At 38.8% G+C, this 25982-nt stretch overlaps 1 protein-coding gene across 1 annotated transcript in view; it reads left to right on the top strand.

Moving 5' to 3' along the window:
• Positions 1-25399, top strand: part of HPGD (15-hydroxyprostaglandin dehydrogenase) — a 34983-nt gene extending 9584 nt beyond the window's left edge. Inside the window, exons 4-7 of the mRNA XM_055428033.2 lie at positions 3506-3602; positions 17107-17183; positions 20802-20965; positions 22935-25399. Of these exons, the coding sequence (XP_055284008.1) occupies positions 3506-3602; positions 17107-17183; positions 20802-20965; positions 22935-23073 (477 nt within the window). The 3' untranslated portion in view covers positions 23074-25399. The remainder of the gene's footprint in view (positions 1-3505; positions 3603-17106; positions 17184-20801; positions 20966-22934) is intronic.
• Positions 25400-25982: the final 583 nt, after the last annotated feature.

Raw genomic sequence — 25982 nt, 5'->3', positions numbered from 1 at the left:
CTTCAGTTTACTTCTTTGTGCTAAAACTATTGTTAGGTATAGAAGCAACTCTGAATACTTGTCAAGAAAACTTCAAAAGGAATTTTTAAAATAAAAAGAAGGTAACCATCAATATATGCCCTCAGGTTCAGACTCGTTATCTCATTCTCTGTTACATTGTTTTCTTTGCAGTATTGTAAAAAAATGAAAGTCATGGGAATTAAGATGTCAAAAGGAAATTTTCTATTAAAAGTCTGAGTTGGAAGGGAGAGGCATTCTTAAATCTAAAAGGGAATGCAAGGTTTCAAATAGGTTGCATGTCACAAGTTGCTTTCGATAGTGGTTAGTTCTTATTTATTTATTTATTTTTGGTTGTGCTGGGTTTTTGTTGCTGCATGCAGGCTTTCTCTAATTGTGGAGAGCAGAGGCTATCTCTGGTTACAATGCACAGGCTTCTCTTGTCATGGAGCACAGGCTCAGTAGTTGTGACACACAGGCTTAGTTGCTCTGTGGAATGTGGGATCTTCCAGGACCAGGGGTCAAACCAGTGTCTTCTACATTACAAGGCAGATTCTTAACCACTGGACCACCATGGAAGTGCCAATTAATTCTTAGATGTTAGAATAATACCTAAAAGGTGCCTATATGTGGGTGTCAGTAATAAAACAGAATAAGCTATCAAAAAGGTAGCTGCAGGAGTGATGAACAAAATTAAGTGATTTCATTACTGAAGACCATGTGTCCAGGGAACAGTGATCCCCCACTCAGTCTGGTGAAACAGCTCTGTGATCTCACAGGACACTGAGTTCAGGGCTGCTTGATGCTGCAGCTCTGTGATATCATCAGGACAGTCCCTGTCATCTCTCCCATCGGCCATCCTTCATGGTAGTTTCCTCTTAAGGATGCTATCTCTATAACTTCATTTCAGCCATTGTTGTTCAGTCACTCAGTCATGTCTAACTCTTTGCCCCCTCATGGACTGCAGCATGGCAGGCTTCCCTGTCCATCACCAACTCCCAGAGTATGTCCAAACTCATGTTCATTGAGTTGATGATGCCATCCAACTATCTCATCCTCTGTCATCCCCTTCTCCTCCTACCTATAATCTTTCCCACCATCAGGGTCTTTTCCAATTAGTTGGTTCTTTGCATTAAGTGGCCAAAGTATTGGAGCTTCAGCTTCAGCATCAGTCCTTCCGATGAATATTCAGAACTGATTTTCGTTAGGACTAACTGGTTTGATCTCTTTTCAATCCAAGGGATTCTCAAGAGTCTTCTCCAACACCACAGTTCAAAAGCATCAACTTTTCAGTACTCAGACTTCTTTATATTCCAACTGTTACATCCATACATGACTACTGCAAAAGGTCAGTTTTCATTCCAATCCCAAAGAAAGGCAATGCCAAAGAATGTTCAAACTGCCGCAGAGTTGCACTCACTTCACATGCTAGCAAAGTAATGCTCAAAATTCTCCAAGCCAGGCTTCAATAGTCCATAAATCGTGAACTTCCAGATGTTCAAGCTGGATTTAGAAAAGGCAGAGAAACCAGAGATCAAATTGCAAACATCCGTTGGATCATAGAAAAAGCAAGAGTTCCAGAAAAACATCTACTTCTGCTTTATTGACTATGCCAAAGCCTTTGACTATGTGGATCACAACAAACTATGGAAAATTCTTAAAGAGATGGGAATATGAGACCACCTGACCTGCCTTCTGAGAAATCTGTATGCAGGTCAAGAAGCAACAGTTAGAACCGAGCTTGGAACAACAGACTGGTTCCAAATTGAGAAAGGTATGTCAAGGCTGTATATTGTCATCCTACTTATGTAACTGATATTCAGAGTACATCATGAGAAATGCCAGGCTGGATGAAGCACAAGTTGGAATCAAGATTGCCGGGAGAAATATCAGTAACCTCAGATATGCAGATGACACCACCCTTATGGCAGAAAGTGAAGAAGAACTAAAGAGCCTCTTGATGAAAGTGAAAGAGGAGAGTGAAAAAGTTGGCTTAAAGCTCAACATTCAGAAAACTAAGATCATGGCATTCGGTCCCATTACTTCATGGCAGATAGATGGGGAAACAATGGAAACAGTGAAAGACTTTCTTTTTAGGGGCTCCAAAACCACTGCAGATGGTGACTACAACCATGAAAGTAAAAGACACTTGCTCCTTGGAAGAAAAGCTATGACCATTCTAGATAGCATATTGAAAAGCAGAGACGTTACTTTGCTGACAAAGGTTCATCAAGTCAAAGCTATGGTTTTTCCAGTAGTTATGTATGGATGTAAGAGTTGGACTGTAAAGAAAGCAGAGCACTGAAGAACTGATAATTTTGAACTGTGGTGTTGGAGAAGATTCTTGAGAGTCCCTTGGACTGCAAGGAGATCCAACCAGTCCATCCTAAAGAAAATCAGTGCTGAATATTCATTGGAAGGACTGATGCTGAAGCTGAAACTCCATTACTTTGACCAACTGATATGAAGAGCTAACTCACTGGAAAAGACCCTAATGCTGGGAAAGATTGAAGGCAGGAGGAGAAGGGGATGACAGAGGATGAGATGATTGGATGGCATCACCGACTCAATGGACATGAGTTTTAGCATGCTCTGGGAGTTGGTGATGGACAGGGAAGCCTGGCAAGCTGCAGTCCATGCGGTCGCAAAGAGTCGGACATGACTGAGCAATTGAACTGAACCTTTATTGGCAAAGTAATATCTCTGCTTTTCAAAGTAATGTCCCTGCCATTCCCTGTGTACAAAGCAATGAAAAAGGAGTAATGCAATCATTTGGTTTTCTTAAGCGAACTGAAAATTTTCTCTGCAGCATCCTCTTTCATCACCCTCCCCAACCTGGACCCCACTTGCAGCTGACTCCTTCGCTGGTCTTACTGGCTGGGAAATGGGTCACTTTCATCTCCTAAACCAGTCACAGGCAAGGGGAATGGGATTTCTGTGACTCAATTGGATTAACCACTGTCTGCACTAAAGCAAGGGAGATCGCCTTCCTTTGTATTACATGAAGAAATAGATACAAATGCAAAAAAGAAGGAAATGAGAACTGTACAGGCAATCAAGGGTATCCACTATGATATATTCCAAGAGGCAAGAGAATGAAACACAGCAGATGGATGTAGAATACCTGGGCAAGAGAACTGTGGGCTAAACAGGGTGAATAAATTTTGTATCCAGTATTTAGAAAAGAAAAAGAATATATAGAATTCTTGAAGGTGCTGTGAATTAATGCAAGTTAATAAGACACTGTTACAATATAACATTTATCATAAAATCTCAGAAATTGGGCAACTAAGTGAAGTTTTTCAGAAATGTGATGAGCTCTACAAGTTCAGGCAAACAAGTTAATGACTGGCTTTAAAACAAAAACACAGCCATTTCATAACCTTTCATTGATAACATTTGCAGGAATCTCCATCAGTGTCTAAGATAGCAATAGAAACGTTGGGGTGTGACTATATCATAAAATATAATGGTTCTGTTGCTTTTCCTGTTTCTGCCCCTGGACTAGGTTTCTGTGATCAGTGGAACCTACCTGGGCTTGGATTACATGAGCAAGCAAAATGGAGGTGAAGGAGGCATCATTATTAATATGTCCTCTTTAGCAGGTAAGGACAATTATGATGTTAATAATAATTCCTTACTGGTTATTTGGACCACAGAAGTATCTCTTCAAAGTGTATTTATTACCAACTCAGGTTTGAAATGGCAACTCGGTTTACTTTTCTTTTTACTGGTTCTATGGGATTTTCTGTTTCATAATATCAAAAGTTTGAACTCAAAGTTTCTTTCTTTTGTTTTAAATTGTGACTTTAAAGTTACCTACTGCAGTACTGTTCTCAAGAAACATGTTGTTGTTGTTCAGTCATTAAGTCATATCTGACTCTTTCAAACCCATGGACTGTAGCACACCAGACTCTGACCTCCGCTGCTTCCAGAGTTTGCTCAAATTCATGTCCATTGAGTCAATGACGCTATCTAACCATTTCATTCTCTGCTGCCCCTTCTCCTTTTGCCTTCAATCTTTTCCAGCATCAATATCTTTTCTAATGAGTTGTCTCTTTGTATCAGGTGGCCAAAGTATTAGAGTTTCAGCTTCAGCAGCAATCCTTGCAACGAAATTTCAGGGTTGATTTCCTTTAGGATCAACTGGATTGATCTCCTTGCAGTCCAAGGGGCTCTCAAGAGTTTTCTCCAGAAAAAGGTGAAAGCATGGGCAATACTTAAAAGACATATTTGATCCTAGAGAGGGCTGAAGTTTAGATTCTCAGAGACTGGAATCCTAATTCAACAGCATCAATTCTTTGGCGCTCGGCCTTCTTTATGGTACAATTCTTACATCCATACATGACTACTGACAAAGCCATAGCTTTGACTGTACATATATATTTTCCTAGTGTTGCTATTTGTCAAAGGTTATTGTGAGATTCCTAAACAGTAAAGTTTGTAAAAACACCTTTGATGAACTACAAAGGACTAAAATGAAGTTAAGGTATCTCTACTCATGTGTTATGGTAGTAAGAGTGTATAATTTTAAAATATGGCGTATATAGTTAGTTGGGATATACTGTAGGAGAAACCAAACTTTATCGCTTTCTCAGTGCCTCTAGCCCAGTGCAAGAATTTAATTGACATAAGATAGGTCAATAGAGGAGCAAAGCATACAGGTTCTCACACGTCCACGAGAGCACCCATGGGAAAATGAAGATCCAAAGAAATGGTGAGACCTTAGTGTTTGTAAACTAGGTTGAGCAAAGTGAGGCATTTGTGGGAAAGTAACTAAAATATATGAGGAGACTCAAGAAAGATAAGAGTTATTTTAACAAGATCTGTATAGATGTCTCTTCTCCTTGACACCAGTCTCTGATGATAAAGTTTCCTTCCTCCTGGGACTGGGACAGCATCTTTTACATGGAAATTCTATGTCCTGTTTTCAGGAAGAAAAGAGAGATTAAAGTGTTCCCTTGCACCTGCTGTTTTACAAGTGCCTTTAGCTCAAAAGTTACCCTTATGCCCAGGTGACATATTTTGAGATGCCATACTCCACCTCTGTCCAGTGCTAAACTTCTTTCATAAATAGACCCAAATGGGTAGTGGCTTAAATATAGCATAAACTTGTTCCTCACTCCTGGATCAACCTAGGGCAAGATGCTTACTGCAGGAAACCTTTTCTGTACGCAACCTTTTGGGAAACCAGGCTGGCTGAAGCTGGGCGTCTGGGAAATACAGGCTAGTTGTGTGCCTAAGAGTGGACATCAGCAGAGAGTTGATCATTCTTTGCACAATATGCAATTCAAATTGTGTTTTATTCAGGGCTATGTGACTTGTGATCAGCTGATATCATTTTGCTTGATATAAGTCATAAACCTTTAGGATTTCCCAGGTGGCACAGTGGTAAAGAACCCACTGCCAATGCAGGAAACACTAGAGATGCAGGTTCGATCCCTGGGTTGGGAAGATACCCTGGAGTAGGAAATGGCAACCCACTCCAATATTATTGCCCTGAGAGTTCCATGGACAGAGGAGCCTTGTAGGCTACAGTCCATGGGATTACAGAGTCGAGCACAACTAAGCACATCACAGCAGCAGCTATAATCCTTTTGGCAGGAATTTTTGGAGCAAAAGACTTCACTTTGAAAATTCTAGGAAAATCATCATGAATGGTTCTTGAATAGTTCAAGTTGGGTCATGAAATTTTAGAAACCTGACCAATAGTGACACCAAGTCTAAACTATCTGTATCCAAAAACAATGAGACTTTCTTCAGTCATCAGGTTGATTTCAGTTATTGTGGTAATGGCAGAAGCGGTGTGCCCACTTCCTGTTCTCTACCTCTCAGCTCCAGTAGCATTGTGAGCATCAGCATTGGAGGTGCCTGTGATCACACACATGTCTGAGGCATGGCATTTTCTCATTCCATTGGGAATCATTGTCAGATAGTGCACAAACCACTGTGAACTTTGCCCGAGTAGAAATTTAGACATCTCCTTTAGAGGTTCTCAAAAATAAACTAGCATTTCATTTTCTGGGTTGCTTCAAGACAAAAATGACTCTCTAGAGTTATTATAGATGTAGTTATATAAACTGTTCAGGGTAATCTGGTCAGTTTTCCTAATGCGACATCTACTTACAAATTATAATATTTAAAGTCCAAGAAAAAGGTGAAAGCATGGGAAATACTTAAAAGACATTTGATCCTAGAGAGAGCTGAGGTTTAGATTCTCAGAGACTGGAATCTTAAAGGGAAATTGTCTAGGCTAAATCTATACACCTTTGAAATAAAACCCTAAGAAAAATATATAAGTGATTGGATAATTAAGAAAAGTGTTTACTAGTTTATTAAAATATAAACATGGAAAAGAACCTATGGCAACAATCAAAAGGTAATTCCATGAATTCCCTCTTAAAGTTAAGAGGTCTAGTAACACTTGGAGAACCAAGAATGCCATGTAGTGGGAGACCCTTGACCTTGTATCATTGGAGGTGCTGATTTCAGTCTCAAGAAGACTCGAAGCCCTCAGAGTTGAATCAATATAGGATTATCTGGGAGAGATTCTATAGCAGAAGAGGCTCAATTTCCCCCAAAAGCATGAATAGAGAAATGCAATGTAGTACTGCCTCTTATCCAATGAAATTATTTAAACATAAAACAACAATTAACTTTAACTGAGTACTCACTATTTACAGGATACACTTTTAAATACTATGGACACCTTGTGCTGTGCTTAATCGCTCAGTCATGTCCAACTCTTTGTGATTCCATAGATGGTAGTCCACCATGCTCCTCTGTCCATGGGGATTCTCCAGGCCAGCATACTGGAGTGGGTTGCCATGCCCTTCTCCAGAGGATCTTTCCAATCCAGGGATCGAACCCAGGTCTCCCGCATTGTGGGTGGATTCTCTACTGACTAAGCCACCGGAGAAGTCCTTATCTCACTTCATTCTCTCAACAGCCCTGTGCTGTAGTTTCTATAATCTCCATCTTGAAGATAAGGGAGCCTAGTCTGGAGAGTGTAATAAGTATCTTGCAGAACTTTACATGCAAGGAAGCTGGGGAGTTGGAATTCTCATACCAGCAGCCTGATAGGAGATCCCTTATGCCTTAACCGTGAGATTTTCTATCTCTTCTGTCTATGAGTTTGTTAAATCTATGTCTGTTTCCATGTCTATAACTATAAAGAAAGAGAAACTGAAGTCCTGTAACTTAATTAAGCCAGTGTGATGTCCCAGTATCTTCAGGACTCCTGGGCACTATTTTAATCTCAGGACTCCTTACTCAACCTTCAGTGAAAGCTTAAGCTTTTGCCCTTTTGACACACACAGAGTAAAGGCCTGGAACCATGTGGGGAGATTACCAATATCACAAGTCAAAACGTGCCATACAGAAGAGCAATTTAGATGTCCGCTCACCTTAGATGTACACTCGCCTTTCTTGGCCAAAAGCTTGGTTTGCCACACTTCCCATCCTGAGTGTGAATTCTCTTCTTAATTATCCCAGAGTTAATATTGGGAACCATATGTGAATCTTTTGCTAGTCGTGTAGGCAAAGCAATGAATGGATAGAAATTCAATGAGGAGACCATTCTGGCTTTGAGTTACTTTTCTGACACTCTTACAATCTAGTGAAAATCAGAGCAATCCAAAATGATTCTCCCTCTGATATTCCTCCCGATAAGCAGGGTAACTCCACTGCTGATGGTTCATTAGTTCATCTCTGTCCATTACACTTGACTGGGTACCTTCATAATGCCCATCCTCCATACCTGCAACATCTAACACTGTTTCCTTGTTGCCTCTGGCCCATCTGGGCAGCCCCTGCTAGCCCTCTGACCCTTGGTTTTGACACTGAGGTTCCCTCATCTCAGAAAGAATATTAAAATGTATTTTTTTTGTATTTTATCCACTCATTATGAGCCTCTGATCTTCCCTTAATGAAATCAGTTTGATAAAAATACAAGATTTTGTAATAGTATAGCAGAAAATAAATTGTGGATGTCTCACATCTTCACAATTTCCTCAGAAATAATATCAAAAATTTTGTACCCTTGAAGTCAGAGCACATTGGCAGACATCAGATGACCAAAAAAGTCTTTGAGAATTACCAAAGTTTTGTTTGTTTGTTTTTACTTCTCAGCTTATATGAGATATAACTGACACATGAAATCATAGAAAAAGTAGTTCTAGTGCTTGCTTCCTGTGTTTTCCAGATGTTCCTTCCCTATAGATCTTTCCTCTTATCCCCTACTGCTCTCTCTGTTGAAGGAATAGTGGGTACTCTTCAGTCCAACCAGAGTCCATCCCAAGATCTCGTGCCCAGATCCAGTGGAATCATTTAGTGTCACAGTAAAACCTCAAGTTGACACACTGGTTTGGGCAGAGGAGTTAATGAGTAATGACCACTGACGCAGACAGAGTATCAGATGCAATTAATAAGTTTAACAAACAGAAGAGTAGTTACAGTAGAGAATGATTTTTTGCTGTGTTGAGGAAAGGGTGTCTCCAGTCTGGAGCCAGGGAAGTTGTTCCAATCTCTGTTAACCACATAGACTCTTCTGTATGAGCTTTTGTCTATAAATGTAATATATAAACCTGCACTCAGTTTGCCACATTCATCCTTAATTATTAAGCAATAAAAAGTTGAACAACAGAGAAGAGCAACATCTGGTTTAATGCAGATAATCAAACAGCTCTGCTCCCATAAGACATCCCATATATGTGTGTGTGAGTGCTTAGTTGTGTCTGACTCCTTGTGACCCTGTGGACTGTAGCCTGCTAGGCTCCTCTGTCCATGGGATTCTCCAGGCAAGAATACTGGAGTGGGTTGCCATTTCCTCCTCCAGAGGATCTTCCCAACCCAGGGATCAAACGCATGCCTCCTGCATTGGGAAGTAGGTCTTTAATAATAAGCCATCTGGGAAGCCCAAGACATCAGATAGGAGTCAAGTATGCTTCTTTATACTTACTCAAATAGTGGGAAAAGAGGAGAAGTCGTCATAGGAAAAGGAGTCTGCCCACCAAACCTGCTCCCAGCTGCTCAGCTACTGCAGTCTTGGTGTTTGCTGCAGGTGATCTATGTGCTTCAGAAATAAGTCACTCAGTGGCATTTTGTGAGTAACACTATGAAGGTCATATCACTGAATTGAGAACATTAAGAGTCCTGTGAAAATATTTTGATATCTTAGAGTTTTTTGTAGCTAAATACCAGCCCAGTGACATACTCATTTGAGCTATGTCATATCTAGAACAGTATACTTTGTTGTGTTACAGTAAAAGTGCTAAGGTTATCACTTTAAATAACACATTCAAGTTAACCAAACATGTTGAACATCTACAGAAAGGAATTGGGGTATGAAAGCAAACTTTCTACCCCAGGCGCTATATGTCAGTGTCTCTTGTAAGTATGCAGCACTAAATATTGGGTTGGCCAAAAAAGTTCATTTGGGTTTTTTGTTACATCTTATGGAAAAACCCAAATAAACTTTTTTGGCTAACCCATTAGTTAGTATGGCATAGACGAAGCAGAAACATAATAAGCAGTGAAAGTCTTTAAGACTCACATGGCCTGAAGAGAAGCATTTGGTCTGCAGTGTTACAACAGACCAGAAATTTCAGGTAATCACATAGTACAACCTTCTGTAACTCTTCTTGCTGTAAAGAAGGGGGGACTAACATATTTAGCAAATGCCAAGTTCCAGGCATTGTGATAAACCATTGGATGTATGATGTCACATTTAACTTTCACAGTTCCCTACAATAGAAGTCCGTTCAATTATCTTCAATTTACAGTTGAACAACTCATTTTGAACAAGTTGCATAACTTGGGAAAAGTGGTGAGAATTAGTAAAGAAAGCAATGGACGTGAGTTTGAGCAAACTCAGGGAGACAGTGAAGGACAGAGAAGCTTGGCGTGCTGCAGTCCATGGGATCGCAGAATTGGACACGACTTAGAGACTGAACAACAATGATTTTAGTGTATCTTGTACAATGGATGACTCTGCATTATCTGGATCTTCACTGGTCCAAAGAGCCACCTCTGTCCTTTAGTACCAAAGAAAGTTTTCATTGTGCCATATTGCTGTCTTATGACTTAAAATTATTAAGAAGACACACACTAGAATGAGTCAGTAGGAAAGGTCAAATATTTATATATTGGCCTTTGAGAAATGGATAAAAAATTTAGCATTTCCTAGCCGTGTTGGGGGTGGGGAACACTGTTAAGGAAACGGATAGTCTTTCAGAATTCAATCTGAGAGTCATTACCTTTGTTTAGAGGTAAATTCTACTCTGGGGTGGGTCCTGCAATTATGATGCCAGTCCTTGGCCCCCACTTTGAGGAGCAGGCCCCTAAAGTTTGCACAGGGACGTTCTTTGAGCGGCAAAAAAAGCTCATCTTGGTTTCCTCTAAACCCAGCATAGGCAATAACTGAACTTTTAGGAAGGGGTATTTTGGTGGGACATTAGGGGCAACTTTCTGAGAATTAACAATCCCGGAGAGTGCTACTGAAGTTATCTTTTGGAAAGATTTTTATTACAGAAGATGTAGTTGTTTTGTGAAAATTTATGCCACTTTTTACATCACGGCACATTTCAAAGCATAATTTGTTAATGGCAGGCATGAGACTGGGGGGAAAAGCAGCATCAGATAAGGTGTTCTACTGTGTCAAAGATCATGTAATGAGGACATCCACCAGTTACTTCAGTTAATTTTCTGCATAAACAGAGATAAATGCATTCTCACTAGTTCTCTTTTCCCCTTCTATTAGAGAAGTGGCGGTCAAACGCAAAGAGATGGGTAGACAATGTGAGATGGGTGGAAAATGTGAAGAGTTCCAATTCCTGCTTTTGGGCACAGCTGCTGAGCCCAGAGTTTATCATGCAAAGAAATCAGTAGGTTTAGACTCTCAATTTACTTTCCTAAGTCGAATTTCTTTAACACTTCTGTATTTTGGAGAAGGAAATGGCAACCCATTCCAGTGTTCTTGCCTGGAGGATCCCAGGGACAGGGGAGCCTGGTGGGCTTCTGTCTATGGGGTCACACAGAGTCAGACACGACTGAAACGACTTAGCAGCAGCAGCAGCAGCATAGTTTATTTTACACGGTTTCTGTCCACTTAAAAGCAAGTATGTTCAAGGATTCAGTACAATTGCCATCAGAGCGTATTTCAGTGTTTTGCACCAAAACTTTTTGAGATTTTTACTCTCAGTGAAATGTAGATATTGAAGTTATCTTTTGTAAATATGGGTAGAAAGAATGTTAAAGGTAGAAGAACTAATGTAGAAATGGAAATGATATTTTATCTTTCTGAATGACTTTATCCTGTAATTGCATGTTTAATTTTCAAGTATTTAAACGTTTTTTGATAGGTATTCCGTCAGTTGGTGCCATTTGGTGTTATTATCCTTAGTGGTTGTAGAAAATATTTCTCTGTTTCATGGGTAGAATGTCTTCCTCTGTTGATATTATTTCTCTTAGTCTCAGTTATGACAGACATAAACCTGCTACTAATTAGACGTGTTCTATTGTGGAGAGAGCCATTTTGCAATTCTTTAAGTGAACTTGCACAGTACTGGGCCTAGAATAAATAAGCATTAAAAGTTTCTTCCTAACTTTTTTATAACTTAAGGCATCTATTTTTTAGCACAATTGAGGATTCCCCACAACGTCCAACAAAATGACATTTCTTTAGAGACTGTTCTCTCCTGGTCACAGTCCTTGTTTTGTTATTCTTAAATCCTTTAACATGAAGACAAAAGAATTTCTCTGTGCATATGGGAATTAATTGGCAAGATTTTAAAATATCTAAATTCATTCCAGCAACTGCGCCTGCAGTCATTACACTGGCAGAACTCCCTGTGAAGTCAGGTGGGGTCATCTGGCTGGTTGAATATCAAAGTCCTCCTTATCCCTGCACGAGGGGCCCTCCGGTTTGGTTTACACATTTCAACAGAGCATATTTTAAAAACTACTTCATTAGCCTTTGTATTTAAAGTTACTGAATACATAGTTCTTAAATGAAGGCACTCTGTAAAGACTTTTGAATTAGGATTAGCAACAGTCCACAGTTGGCCAAGGGTCAGAAACCAAATCGAGTTGGGATGCTGTACCAGATTTGTGGCATTTTAGTGTAAAAGATACATTTTCATGAAAAGATGCACTGTGGATAAACAGGTAAACTAATTAATAAAACAAGACTTTGAGATGTTTCATCTTAAGAAAAATGTTTAATTTGCATTTATAGAAAAATAACAGCAAATGGTAGGTAGAGCTTATTATGTGGTACACACAGTTTTGAGTATTTTGTGTAAATTAGCTCATTTAGGACTCACAATAGCTACTATTACTCCTCAAGTTCACACAAGGAAAACACCACGGTATCCAGCGGTAACCTCTCCAGAGGTAGAGCTCACTGATTTGATTCAGGATTTGAGATCAGCTAGTCTGGCACCCCAGATCCAAACTCCTGTAATTCCTCTCAACAAATTCAATTAAAAGGACATTTTTTAAATGGTTAAATAATATAAGAGACGACATTCTGGTCAAATGGTGATTCCCCCTCCCTTGGTTTTATACATTTTTAACTAACAATTTAAAACATGTTTTCATTCTATTTGGCACCTAATTGGTACCAAACACATATTTCTAAAATGAATTCACTCCTATAAAAGCTTTTGAATTAGCACACGCTGTATTTTAAGGGAAGAAAACTAATGGGAAGTCTCGAGACAGAGGAAGAGATCCTGGCTGGAAATGTGGAATTTAAATTTAAAAATCATGTGTGTTTATGTGAGAGAGAGAATGAAAGAGACACTGAGAGAATGAATTTCATCCACAAGAGTGGATAAAGTCACGCAGGGAAAGAGTGTCATAGAAAGCGAGGGGACTTCCTTGATGGCTCAGTGAGCGGTAAAGCATCTTCCTGCCAATTCAGGGCACACGGGTTTGACCTCTGGTCTAGGAAGAATCCCACATGCCTTGGAGCAACTAAGCTGTGCAACAACTTCTGAGCCATGCTCTAGAGCCCAGGAGCTGCAACCATAGAGCTCACGCACCTAGATCCGATGTTCTGCAACAAGAGAAGATACTGCAGTGAGAAGCCGGTACATTAGATAGTAGCTCCCACTCTCCGAGTCTAGAGAAAGCCCACGCAGCAAGGGAGACCCAGGACAGCCAAAATAAATAAATAAAATTATTTAAAAAGGCAGAGAGGGCCAAGGTCAGCTCTCAGGTCCTCCAGCCTATTCCTGGGTCTGGTTGAGGAGGAGGAGGAGCTGCTAGCAAGCGTGAGGTGGAAGGACGCCAGCTAAGGGAGGGAAGCATTTCGAGGAGAGCTTAATTCACTGTGTTGGTTGCTGCTGAGGAAAGTGTCCAGCAAGATGAAGGCTTAGCCTTAGCAGACGTAGGTCACTGACAACCTCCTCAAGATCTGTTTGACTGGACTGGTCAGATGAAAGCCTGATTAGGGTGAACTTTGGAGCTATGCAGAGGTAGCTGGAGAAAGAGGTGAAACCAAGAGGGCTACTATTTTTATTCAAGTTTGATTTTTTTTGTTGTTCATCATGGATTTTTTGGCACCAGTTTTTTATTTTTATTTACTTTTGGGTGACAGCTACAATTTTTAGATGAGAGATTTTGAAACCTGTTAATATCTCAAAGAAAAGTGATTCTCTTTTGATTCTGCACTTGATAAAAGTAACCAATGTAGGTCCATCTTTAATTTCTATGACACGATGCTTAACTTACTTTCTTCCTACCTCCACTGGTTCATCCTTCTCCACCACAGAGGGCTTCCATGTATGGTCGTACAGTTTATAAACTGCAGGAACTCTGTGGGGCACAATTTCTACAAACTACAATGTGAGTGGTGATCCCAGACTCATATTGGACACATCCTGAAGAATTCTCTGTGCTGAGCCTTATTTCTAGCTTCAGAACAGATTTTTATCTGAAGCATGTGGAAACCATATATGAGTATATGTTAGTACTGTGAGTCTAACGTCAGTAACAGAGTATGACTAACCAACACTGAAGTTGTCTGCAACAGAAATAATGTTTATACTTGGGTCGTGAGACCCAAGAGAAAATGTTGGATTTCTGAAACATTTCAACCTCAGTTAAAGTCATTATCAAAAAAACAAAAACACTTTTCTCTCTCCCTTTAGCCTTCCTTTCCAAGGCAGCAAACTGAGGGAGAGAGAACAAATGTCTACACTGAAAGTCAGTTGGCAAGTTGGGGACAAAACCCTGCAGGATCTTTAGCTGTTCAAAATGTAAGAAGCAATAGTTAAAATCTGCATGTAGTGGGGAGATAAAGAAAAACTATTTAAGTAAATTAACTACAACTTGCCTAAATAAAATAATTGAAAAATAGAATTTTCTTTCATCATTCTCCAAATTGAATATATCCATCAAAAGAGCAAGGTATATGCAATTGATAGGTATATCCTTACAGTGTAATACTCTTCAGAAAAAGAAATAAAGAGAAATGAGCTATTGATAGACATTACAACATGGGATGAATCCCATAAGAATTATCCTGAAAGAATCCAGATAGAAAAGTTTATGTTCTGTGCTTATATTTATATTAACTTCTAAAAGAGGCAAACCAATCTATAGTGACACAGAACAGATCAGTGGTTGCTTAGAGGGGAGGGAAAGGCAGAAGGAAGGGATGACAGAGCACGCACAAGGAAACTTTTGGGGGATGTTTGTGTTCATATCTTGATTGTGGTCATGGTTTCATGGGTGTCGACGTATGTCAAAATTTATCAAACCACACACTTTAAATACGTGCAGTTTATTTTTTGCCAGTTATACCACCAAGCTGTAAAAATATCTTAAAAGGATGTTTGGTTTTTGAATGTCTGAAAAGGATTTAAGCAGCCTTTGATCTAATACCAGAAAGTGAAAGCAGAGCAAGAGGAAACATTTTGCAGGATCACAGTGAAAATAACACTGGAATGCTAGGAGAGTTACAAGACCAAGTGCCACTGTAAAGATGCAGACAAATTCTGATTGCATCTCCAATATACCTTTAAAGGAAAGCGCATTTTGCAGCTTGCTTCTTAGAAGCAACACAACAACATTAGATCTCCTTCACTGCTGTGACACTTTGAACCAGTTTGGGTTCAGTGCTCCCACATATGTAACAGAAATTCATTCCACCTTGATCTTTGACAACGTCTGTGAACAGTGTCCTTCTGGGTTTTGTGGCTGTCAACTAGTGATTCAGGTTCACTCTGCATTTCCTGCTGTCTGTGAACACCACCTTCAACCACTGCCTTGGCCTCATAAACATTGAGGGAGACGGTAGAACAGTAACTAACTTACAAGAACAAGAAGCAGCAGTGTCTGACCGTACCTGTTTATTTGCTTTATCTTGATCTCTTAATACACCTGTACACCTAATACATCTGTGAAATAATCATTAATTCTTTCTTGTTGACTGACACTGAAGACCTTAATTAACTTGCACATGTTACTGAACAAAAACAAAACGAAAAGGAGAACCACATGTTCCATGCTTTGAGATCACTGGGTGGATGTACTCTGTGTGATCTACCATCCCAGAGATTTAAACTGCTCTTGAGCAAACATACTTCATAAATTGAGACCTGGCAAGCACCCAGGAAGTGGTTAAGGTTCGCTGAACTTTGGCATAACCGGCTCATGATCCGTAGTGTTCTGGGACTAGTTAGCTGGGTGGAGGTGAGCACATCTCAGCAGAATCATTTAGTAGTATTAGCATGATATTTGATAGTAATAACATTATAGTAATCAGAGATTGCTGCTTCCTGATTTGGAGAACGCACAAATTTTAAAAATGATAGAGCGCGCTAACTCAGGAAGTTAAAAGCCAAAATGGAAAAACGACTGTGATTAAAAGTTTCACTGTTGATTGAGGTAGAGAATTGACAATTAGGAGAAATAAAAGTGAACTTACTTACAAAACAGAAACAGACTCACAGACATAGAGCATGAACTTCAGGTTGCTCGGGGGAAGGATGGGAGAAGGGATAGTTAGGGAGTTTGTGATGGACAGGTACATACTGCTATATTTGAAATGGATAACCAACAAGGACCTACTGTCTCCCCCCAAAACGCCTCCCATCCAGGGGAGTTTGGGGAAGAATGGATACATGTATATGTATGGCTGAGACCCTTCACTGTTCTCCTGAAACTATCACAACATTGTTAATTGGCTATACTCCCATAAAAGAGAAAAATTTTTCAAAAAAAATGAGCTTGATAGTACAAATATCTACAGTAAAGTTTGTTTTTCTTGTTTCGTTTCTTTGGGTGGGAGGTGCTGTTGGGCTGGGAGGTAGGTGAGATAAATACTATATATGCTACAATACTACCTTTTCCTTGACTGTGAATTTAATCATATATTTGAACAGTTACTATTGCATGTCTATGGAAAATTAAGCCAATTGTAAAATTGCTTGAATTCTGTTGTTGAGTATGTAATTATGAAAGGAAATAAAATAGGATCAAACATTTTTGTTTCTGGTTTTCTTTTCCTAAGTCATGGAATGAGAAGATCTAGGCATCTGCTACAGATCAGAATCAAAAGAAGTTAACTTTTAATTTTATTCAACACTTAGAGGCATCTTTCAGGGCAGTTCAGGGCAGAGAAATTCTGACCAACTTAAATTGAAGACAAATAAAACCCTCCAAATCCTGCTTAAGCTATTTAAATTCCTTCAGCCTTAAAAAACGTAGAATATACACTTTTTAAAATCCAGGCTTAAAAACTGAAAATTAGATAGTAACTTACTGGATTTCAAGATGATTCTTTTGGTATTTTAGATAAGGTCAACTTTTCTTGACTTTGTCAAGGAGGCAGATAAACTTTTATATCACCCTTGCCTGTATCCCTAGGCTGTAACTTACCAACTGTAAATTCAGAACAATAGAACAGAGGTCATGCTAGAAATACATGATGCTAGGGCTACTGAGTTTTACAGAGTTGTCCAGTGATGACCTTAGAGTATTTTCTAAGATTAATCTTAAAATGGAACAGGCACAGATTATTTATTTTCATAGCGATTGTTGGGGTTTGTCTGCTTTTTAAAAATAAAATTGTTTTTGGTTTTTATTTGTCTGTTTCAGGGCTCATGCCTGTTGCACAGCAGCCTGTTTATTGTGCTTCAAAACATGGCATAGTTGGATTCACACGCTCGGCAGCGGTGAGAACCCAATCACAGTATCTCTCTCTTTCCGTGCAAATGTGACAGATGAGCTCTGTAAAGTAGAGGGGAACAGAGTTAAAATTCAGTACACTTAGGGACTTCCCTGGTGGTCCAGTTGTTGAGATTCCTCGCTTCCAATGCAGGGGGCATGTGTTCAATCTTTGGTCAAGGAACTAGGATCACACATGCTGCATGGTATGATCAAAAAAAAAAAAAAAAGAAGAAGTAAACAGTGCAGGTAGAGTGCATTGTATGTTTACATTTTTATGAAAAAAAAAATAACCAAAATTTGCTTTAAAATTTTTAATACATTTAGATTAAAGATAGAAAAATAAATTATGCTTCAGAGTTGCTGTTCAGTCACTAAGCTGTGTCTGACTTTCTATGATCCCATGGACTGCAGCATGCCAGACTTCCTTGGCCTTTCACTATTTCCCAGAGTGTGCTCAAACTAATGTCCATTGAGTTGATGATGCTAGCTAACCATCTCATCCTTATTTATTATTAAAACTAGTTTCCAGGTAACATAGAGGATCAACTATAGAGTAGATTGTTTTAACATGAAGTAGATTCTAAACACAGGTTACTGAAAAAAAATCCTTAAGGATTAAAAAAACAAAAAGATAGGCTTTATTTTTGAAATTGACTCCAAATTAAAAAATCATTAACTATAGACTTCCTTAAATGCTCAAGGAATTACTTATCCTGAAGGTATGGTAAAAATGAGTCAGAGCCTGGAGGATGGAGGAAGGGGTGAGGCTAGCTTTTACCTGGTAGCATTGTCAAGGATTCTGTCTCCATAGAGATCTAGAGTAAATGTGTGCAGAGCTTAGAAAAATATTTTAGCCATAACTGACCACATGCATTGATAGTATGATGTACTTTTTTATAATAACTGAAAAAAGAGTACAGCTTAGGTGGAGCCTGATGAACAAGGGTAAAGTAGAATGATGATTGATCAGAGGAATAAGTAAGAACCAGACCAAAGGCGACTTACGGGTCAAGGTCATGAACTTGGGCTTTATTCTAGGTATAGCCGTCACTGGGTCTTTTCTGCACTGGAGTGACAAGATTATATTTCCATGTGAAGAGGACCATTCTTGCTACTATTTAGAGAACATATGGGAATTCCCTGGTGATCCAGTGATTATGACTTTGCACTCACTGCCAGGGGCGAGGGTTCAATCACTGGTCAGGGAACTAAGATCCCTCAAGCAGTGTGGTGCTGCCAAAAAACAAAACAAAGAAAATGCATGAGAGAGGACAAAAGTAGAAGATGAAAGAGCAGTTGGGAGACCTCTGCAGTGGTTAGTCTAGTTGAGACAGAGAGAGGGGCCCGATGACAAGGAAATTATTAATAGCAAGAAATGATAGGCATAGAGAAAGCAGACAGTGAATGGTAAATGTTCAGTCAAAAAGGAAGATGAGCAGCTGTCACACTCTTAATTGAAAATGACTGGAAATTTTAATTTAACTTGCAAAGTCTTAATCTTTAAATCAACTTTTAATGAACACATAACACTATTACAAAGCGAAGTGCATTCATGCGTGCATGCTAAGTTGCTTCACTGGTGTCAGACTCTTTGCGACCCATGGACCATAGCCTGCCAGGCTCCTCTGTCCATGGGATTCTCCAGACAAGAGTACTGGATTGGGTTGCCATGCCCTCCTACAGGGGATCCTCCCAACACAGGGATCAAACCCATGTCTCCTGTAGCTCCTGCATTGCAGGTGGATCATTTACTGCTGAGTCACCAGGGAAGCAAAGTAAATCAAAGCAAAGACCAGAAATGTTGCATTTACAGTTATAAGACTGGAACTTGTACAGTTGATGCTCATTATTCGTTAGTTATGTTCTGTAAAATCACTTGCAAACATTGAATTAGAGGATACTGAACTATTGCTTCTAAGGGAAATTTGGGGTTAAGTTCCTGCAAGCCTCTGGTCACAATGTCCTGTTCAACCAATCCACACATAGCATAGTTTTAAGTATATTTCTATTTAAAAACACCTTATTTAATATGTACTGTGTGTAATATGTTCAGTTCAGTTCAGTCGCTCAGTCGTGTCCGACTCTCTGCGACCCCATGAATCACAGCACGCCAGTCCTCCCTGTCCATCACCAACTCCCAGAGTTCACTCAAACTCATGTCCACAGAGTCGGTGATGCCATCCAGCCATCTCATTCTCGGTCGTCCCCTTCTCCTCCCGCCCCAACCTTTCCCAGCATCAGAGTCTTTTCCAGTGAGTCAACTCTTTGCATGAGGTGGCCAAAGTATTGGAGTTTCAGCTTTAGCATCAGTCCTTCCAGTGAACACCCAGGATCGATCTCCCTTATAATGGACTGGTTGGATCTCCTTGTGGTACAAGGGACTCTCAAGAGTCTTCTCCAGCACCACAGTTCAAAAGCATCAATTCTTCGGCGATCAGCCTTCTTCACAGTCCAACTCTCACATCCATACATGACCACGGGAAAAACCCTAGCCTTGACTAGACGGACCTTTGTTGGCAAAGTAATGTCTCTGCTTTTTAATATATTAATAGCATGGCCAATAGCATTTATACCTCACGCCTGAAAGAAGTTTCTCTAATGTATGTATTTTCTCCCATAAGGCACATTGCAGCCTTCTTGCACTTAGAAATACTAGACAGCACTTCAGCACTATGCCTTGAGGGCATTTCAAATAGTAAAATCACCAACAAAAAGCACAAAGATGAGAAAAACCTGGGCAAGTACCCTGAAAAGGACACTTGTTTATGGTAGAGGAGCTGCAACAAGAAAGCAGAGCATCATTTTATTTGACCTTAGTGCACATCAGGCAACTCAAATTTCTTATTACTCTGTGTTTGTCCACAGATAACCTTGAAAGTACTATGAGTATTGATATGAGGTCTTATGAGTAAATTTTAGCAAGGAAGAAAAAGGGATCTACAAACAATTGGCTTACATTTTGTTTTACAAATAGTTCAAATAAAATCTATAGGTTGAAAATTAAGCCAAAAGATGTTAGTCTGAAAATACTTAAAATTGTCTTCCAGATAGTGCCAATTACTAAATGTCTTTAGAATAATCAAAGTCCTAAGATTTTTCATTAAAAGTATTTTTAAGTAAGTAAGAATACTTTAATACAACCCGTTTCAAAGAAAACTTGGGATATCAATTCTAAAGCCTTAGCTTCTTTTTTTATTTTAAACTTTTTTTGTGTGTGTGGTGGGGTGTAGCTGATTAGCAACATTGTGGTAATTTCAGGTCGACAGTGAAGGGGCTCAGTCATACATATACATCTTTCCACCTAAGCCTTAGCTTCTTACCTTCAGCTTCCTGCAAAGTTCAGTAGGTATAGATAATCAAGTATTTTCAGAATTGCCCAATACTGAATTTTTTAGAAAGTAATCAAGTGAGGCTTTTGGGAATTAGTTTACCACTTTAGTTATGTATTCCTTTACTTTCTGCCATCAGTCAGCCTTACCATAGCCATCTTTATAGAACTAGAAGGATAGTTGTTTGGTGGTTTTCACATCAGAGTCTTTTAACTAGCTTTAATTATCAGTTTATCCTACGTGATACATTTACAAAACTCCTGAAACCTGCAACCTTCTCCTTCCAATTTACAGATGGCTGCTAATCTCATGAACAGTGGTGTGAGACTTAATGCAATTTGCCCAGGCTTTGTTGATACACCCATCCTCAAATCCATTGAAAAAGAAGAAAACATGGGGAAATATATAGAGTACATGGGTCCTATCAAGGACATGATGAAATACTATGGAGTTTTGGAGTAAGTAAAGCTATACCTATCTTCCTTTAATATGACAAAGCAAAGGGCTATCTAGACATAAGCAATCAAAGGGGAAAAGATTAGCTTTTACATCTGAGAAACTCATGCGAGCTTCAAAGTTTTGGTTTGGCAAAATCTCTGCAAAAAAACTTTTTTCTGTGTTTCTGAATAGACTATTTATATATTGTGAATTTTGTTTTTAGATGTAAAGAATGCATTATTAATACCTTCAGCCATAAGGAAGTACTTTTTAAAAAGGTGATGTTTAATTGTCTTTGGAAGAAGTGATACCTTATCTGCCTAAATTCCAAGCAAAATTTAAATACACCCTTCGTGACATTTCATGTGGCCCCCTAACTTCAACCACTTTCCTAACCATGTCTGAGTTAGAGCAGTTGACATTTCATAGGATGGAGTCATTGGTGTCAAATCCTGACTCCACTACTGACCACAAACTTATCCATCAACCTCTGGGTACCTCAATTTTCTCACATGTAGAATGGGAGTGATAGTAAAACAAGCTTACAGGACTTTGGAAAGTCTACAAACAAGTTGATAAATGGAAGGTACTTAAAACAGCAGTAGATAAATAATAGACATTCAATAAATGTTGGCTACAATTCTTTCTCCTTCTACAATTCTGTCTCCTGAGAAGTCCGTACGCAGGTCAAGAAACAACAGTTAGAACTGGACGTGGAACAACAGACTGGTTCCAAATAGGAAAAGGAGTACGTCAAGGCTGCATATTGTCACCCTGCTTATTTAACTTATATGCAGAGTACATCATGCGAAATGCCGGGCTGGATGAAGCACAAGCTGGATGAAGATTACTGGTAGAAACATCAATAACCTCAGATATGCGAAGACACTAACCTTAGGGCAGAAAGTGAAGAAGAACTAAAAAGCCTCTTGATGAAAGTGAAAGAGGAGAGTGAAAAAGTTGGCTTAAAGCTCAACATTCAGAAAACGAAGATCATGGCATCCAGTCTGATCACTTCATGGCAAATAGATGGAGAAACAACAGAAACAGTGAGAGACTTTATTTTCTTGGGCTCCAGAATCACTGCACAGGGTGACTTCAGCCATGAAATTAGAAGACAGTTGCTCCTTGGAAAAAGAACTCTGACCAACCTAGACAGCATATTAAAAAGCAGAGACAATACTTTGCCAACAAAGGTCTGTCTAGTCAAAGTTATGGTTTTTCCAGTAGTCGTATATGGATGTGAGACTTGAACTATAAAGAAAGCTGAGTGCCAAAGAATTGATGCTTTTGAACTGTGGTGTTGGAGAAGACTCTTGAGAGTCCCTTGGACTGCAAGGAGGTCCAACCAGTCCATCCTAAAAGAAATCAGTCCTGAATATTCATTGGAAGGACTGATGCTGAAGCTGAAACTCCAATACTTCGGCCACTTGATGGGAAGAACTGACTCATTTGAAAAGACCCTGATGCTGGGAAAGATTGAAGGTGGGAGGAGAAGGAGATGACAGAGATGAGACGGTTGGATGGCATCACCGACTCGATGGACATGAGTTTGAGTAGGCTCTGGGAGTTGGTGGTGGACAGGGAATCCTGGCATTTTGCAGTTCTTGGGATGGCAAAGAGTCAGATATGACTAAGTAACTAAACTGACAATTCTTAAAATTTCTACTCTAAGAACATTTCTGATAGTTTTAAATTCTGCTGATAGGCTAAAGGTGGGGAAATAGTCATTTACTCAGTGTAAGTAATAAGGATAAATTTATGAATCCTTCCTATCAAAATAACAGAAGGTTAGATGTGGACATCTACAGTAAATTTATAATTCAGTGAATATCTCATTGAATTAAAAACTCAGGTAGTAGTGCTGCATGACATACATTTCCCTATTATTTGTTAAAGGTAATAGATACTTCAAAAATAACTCAAAGTGATGTGACAATTATGCCTTATTCTTTAATTTTAAAATATTGATTTTTCTTTTATATTTAGTCCTTCAATGATTGCCAGTGGATTAATAACACTCATCGAGGACGATGCTTTGAATGGTGCTATTATGAAGATCACAACTTCTAAGGGAATTCATTTTCAAGATTATGACACAACCCCATTTCACACGAAAGTGCAGTGAACACCTTATATGTCAGCTTTAACTGAAAATAAGCACAAATGACATACTCCATCTTCTATTGAATATAGCTTTTTAAGTGAAATGTTACTGTGTTAAGCCTTGCTTTCACGCATGTAATGTTCATTTTCTCTAAATGATTAGTTAAGTATATAGACTTTAAAAAATGAGGAACTATCAAAAATATGACATGGACCAAAGCTAGGTTTTGACTTTATAGTCTAAACAAGGGATATTCCAGGAATATTCTGCCTTTCAGAAGATATATTTAAATTTGTGATTCATAAATGTTAATTTCTTCAAAACTTCATTTTAAAATAGATACTTGAATTGTTATTTAACTCAAAAGCAGATGTAAAAAGCTCATTTTGTCTCTATGTTCACGCTTTAAAAGATGGAAGCTACCTACAATGGCAAGTATTTAGTAACAGTAACTTTTACTTATGCACCATCTTTCAGCTGACTATTTCAGCTCTTGGAGAACATGGCATATTTAGGGCCCAGTAGGTAAGGAGTAAATTACTGTATGAATATATCCCAAATGAAAAATCTAATGTATGGAAAAATGACAAAAAATAACTGGCTGAGGTGTTGATCTACAGTTCACCGTTCCATCTGGTGAAAACATCTTTTCCTCTGTGCTTGCTTTAAAAATTTTGACTCCAAAAATCTCAGGAATGAAACTTTTAATAGCTATAGCAAAAAAGCATAGTTAGTACTCCTAAAATGTTGTATTTAAGACACACTTGTTAAGACAGAAATACAAATGTAATTTTTTTCAGATTCCTTCATTTGTGCCAATTTCAAAAATGCCTGCTTTTCAGTAAAACTTTTTTTTTTCCTAATCTTCATGAGTTACTCAGTGTTCTATGTATAGATGTAGAGAAGAAACCAATTTTGTGACAGCTTCAACTGAAGATGTTTTTGTGTTTTCAAAGCCATAATAACAAGAGGTAAAAATAGGTGTGGTATTTTGCCATTTTCCCTGTCAGGTATTTTAAGACAGGATCATTAAATGCACCTGCTTCGGGTAATGCTATTTGCAAGCAATAATTAATGCTAATAATAATGACATGCAAGATTTCCAAATCAACCATTTCCTTGTAGAAATATTGAAAAGTACCTCATTCTGCCTGCTAGCTCCTAAGCTCCCAGGTGGGAGCAAAATCCTTCCATGTGAGATTAGTATGGATTTCTTAGAGATATTGGTGAATTGTCAGATATGGCTCTGTTTTAATTCTGCCATAGAGATCTATTACCTTCACTTTTAAGGAGTGGATTGAATATGAGGAATTATTGTCTAGATGTCCACATATTTGAAAAACACCAAGAAGTGAACATCAGTGAAAATCTAAGAAAAGTTAAGTTGTATAATTAGGCACAAGCGTGTTCATAACTTGTGGCGGTAACAGACCAGTCAGTGATGTAGGTGTGAGGAATGTCGTTTATCTTACTCTGTCTTCCACTGTAATGCTCAAAGCTATCGCTTAAGCTTTTAATTTATAGAGAAGTCTTTGTACTGGTGGCCTTCACTATATATTGTGCTTTGAATTATTGTTTTTAAATCAATAAACTATGCAGACATTTAAACCCAAATACTGAGTAGAACTGAAAAGAATGTGTTCTATTTTTTAAAATTATTTTTACATTAAAATGCTTCTTCTATAAACAACTTTAAATCAGAATGTTATATGATGCTGTATATACTGGTTAAGAAAAATAAATATTAAATTTGCAGAGAAGGGAGTGGTGAAATCTTAAATGGAATTTTTCAGTGAAAACCCTAATGTAAATAATTTTTTTGAACAAATTTTTCTTATTAAGGAGGGCTCCCAAGGTAGCAAAGCTAATCATGTATGGGTACTGAAAAGAGATTAAGAGATTGGATAATGACACTGAAATGTCTCACACACTTAGTTGTTCCATATGAACATAATTTTATATACTTGTAGTAACATTTAAAATAGAAGTGATTATGTGATAATTTCTGATTTTGCCCTGTGTATAAATTTAGCACACAGAAGAGGTCTGACAGTGTACATATTTAATAAAAATTTAAGTCATTTTGCAAATTAAGTATCATTTGTGAATAGCTTTTTCTTGCATGTAGTTTGCAGGGTTAGCCCCTGGTGTTACACAACTGAGCTGTGTAGTAGAAAGGAATGGATTTGAGAATAAATAGGCAAATGATAGGCATGACATACATTTGATATTTTCCCTGATATTGTCCCTGCTATAGACTTGAGCTTGTCACTTAGCACCAACCGAAAGTTATTTTTAAGATCCACGAATAAAGTGAAAGTGAAAGTGTTAGTCACTCAGTAGTGTCTGACTCTTTGCGACCCCATGTACTGTAGCCCACCGGCTCCTCTGGGCGTGGAATTCTCCAGCAAGAATACCGGAGCGGGTTGCCATGCCCTCCTCCAGGTGATCTTCTGGACAGAATCTGGGTCTCCTGCATTTCAGGCAGATTCTTTATCATCTGAGCCACCAGGGAAGCCCAAAGATATCACTAACTCCATAATACTATAATGATGTGATGTTCTGGGGTCTAGCTCCACAATAGCTAGTGACCCTGCAGTCATCTTACATGATGTATGGATTTACTACTAATTCCTATCACTAATCCATAAAAGCATTTGTCTTCTTTATCTTATACTCAAAAAATACTGTCTCTCCACCACCGTAGAGATGCTGTGAAGGATGTGCTATGCTGTGCTTAATTTCTCAGTCATGTCAGACTCTTTGTGACCCTATGGACTGCAGCCTGCAAGGCTCCTTTGTCTGTGGGGATTCTCCAGGAAAGAATATTGGAGTGGGTTGCTATGCCCTCCTCCAGGGGATCTTCCCAACCCAGGGACTGACCCCAGGTCTCCTGCATTGCAAATGGATTCTTTACCATCTGAGCCACC

Source organism: Moschus berezovskii, chromosome 7 (genome assembly GCF_049115385.1).
Source record: "Moschus berezovskii isolate FMDL1 chromosome 7, NW_MosBer_1.0, whole genome shotgun sequence".
Taxonomy (NCBI): domain Eukaryota; kingdom Metazoa; phylum Chordata; class Mammalia; order Artiodactyla; family Moschidae; genus Moschus; species Moschus berezovskii.
Note: the sequence above shows the minus strand (reverse complement) of the source record. Positions and strands in the feature narration are given on the sequence as shown.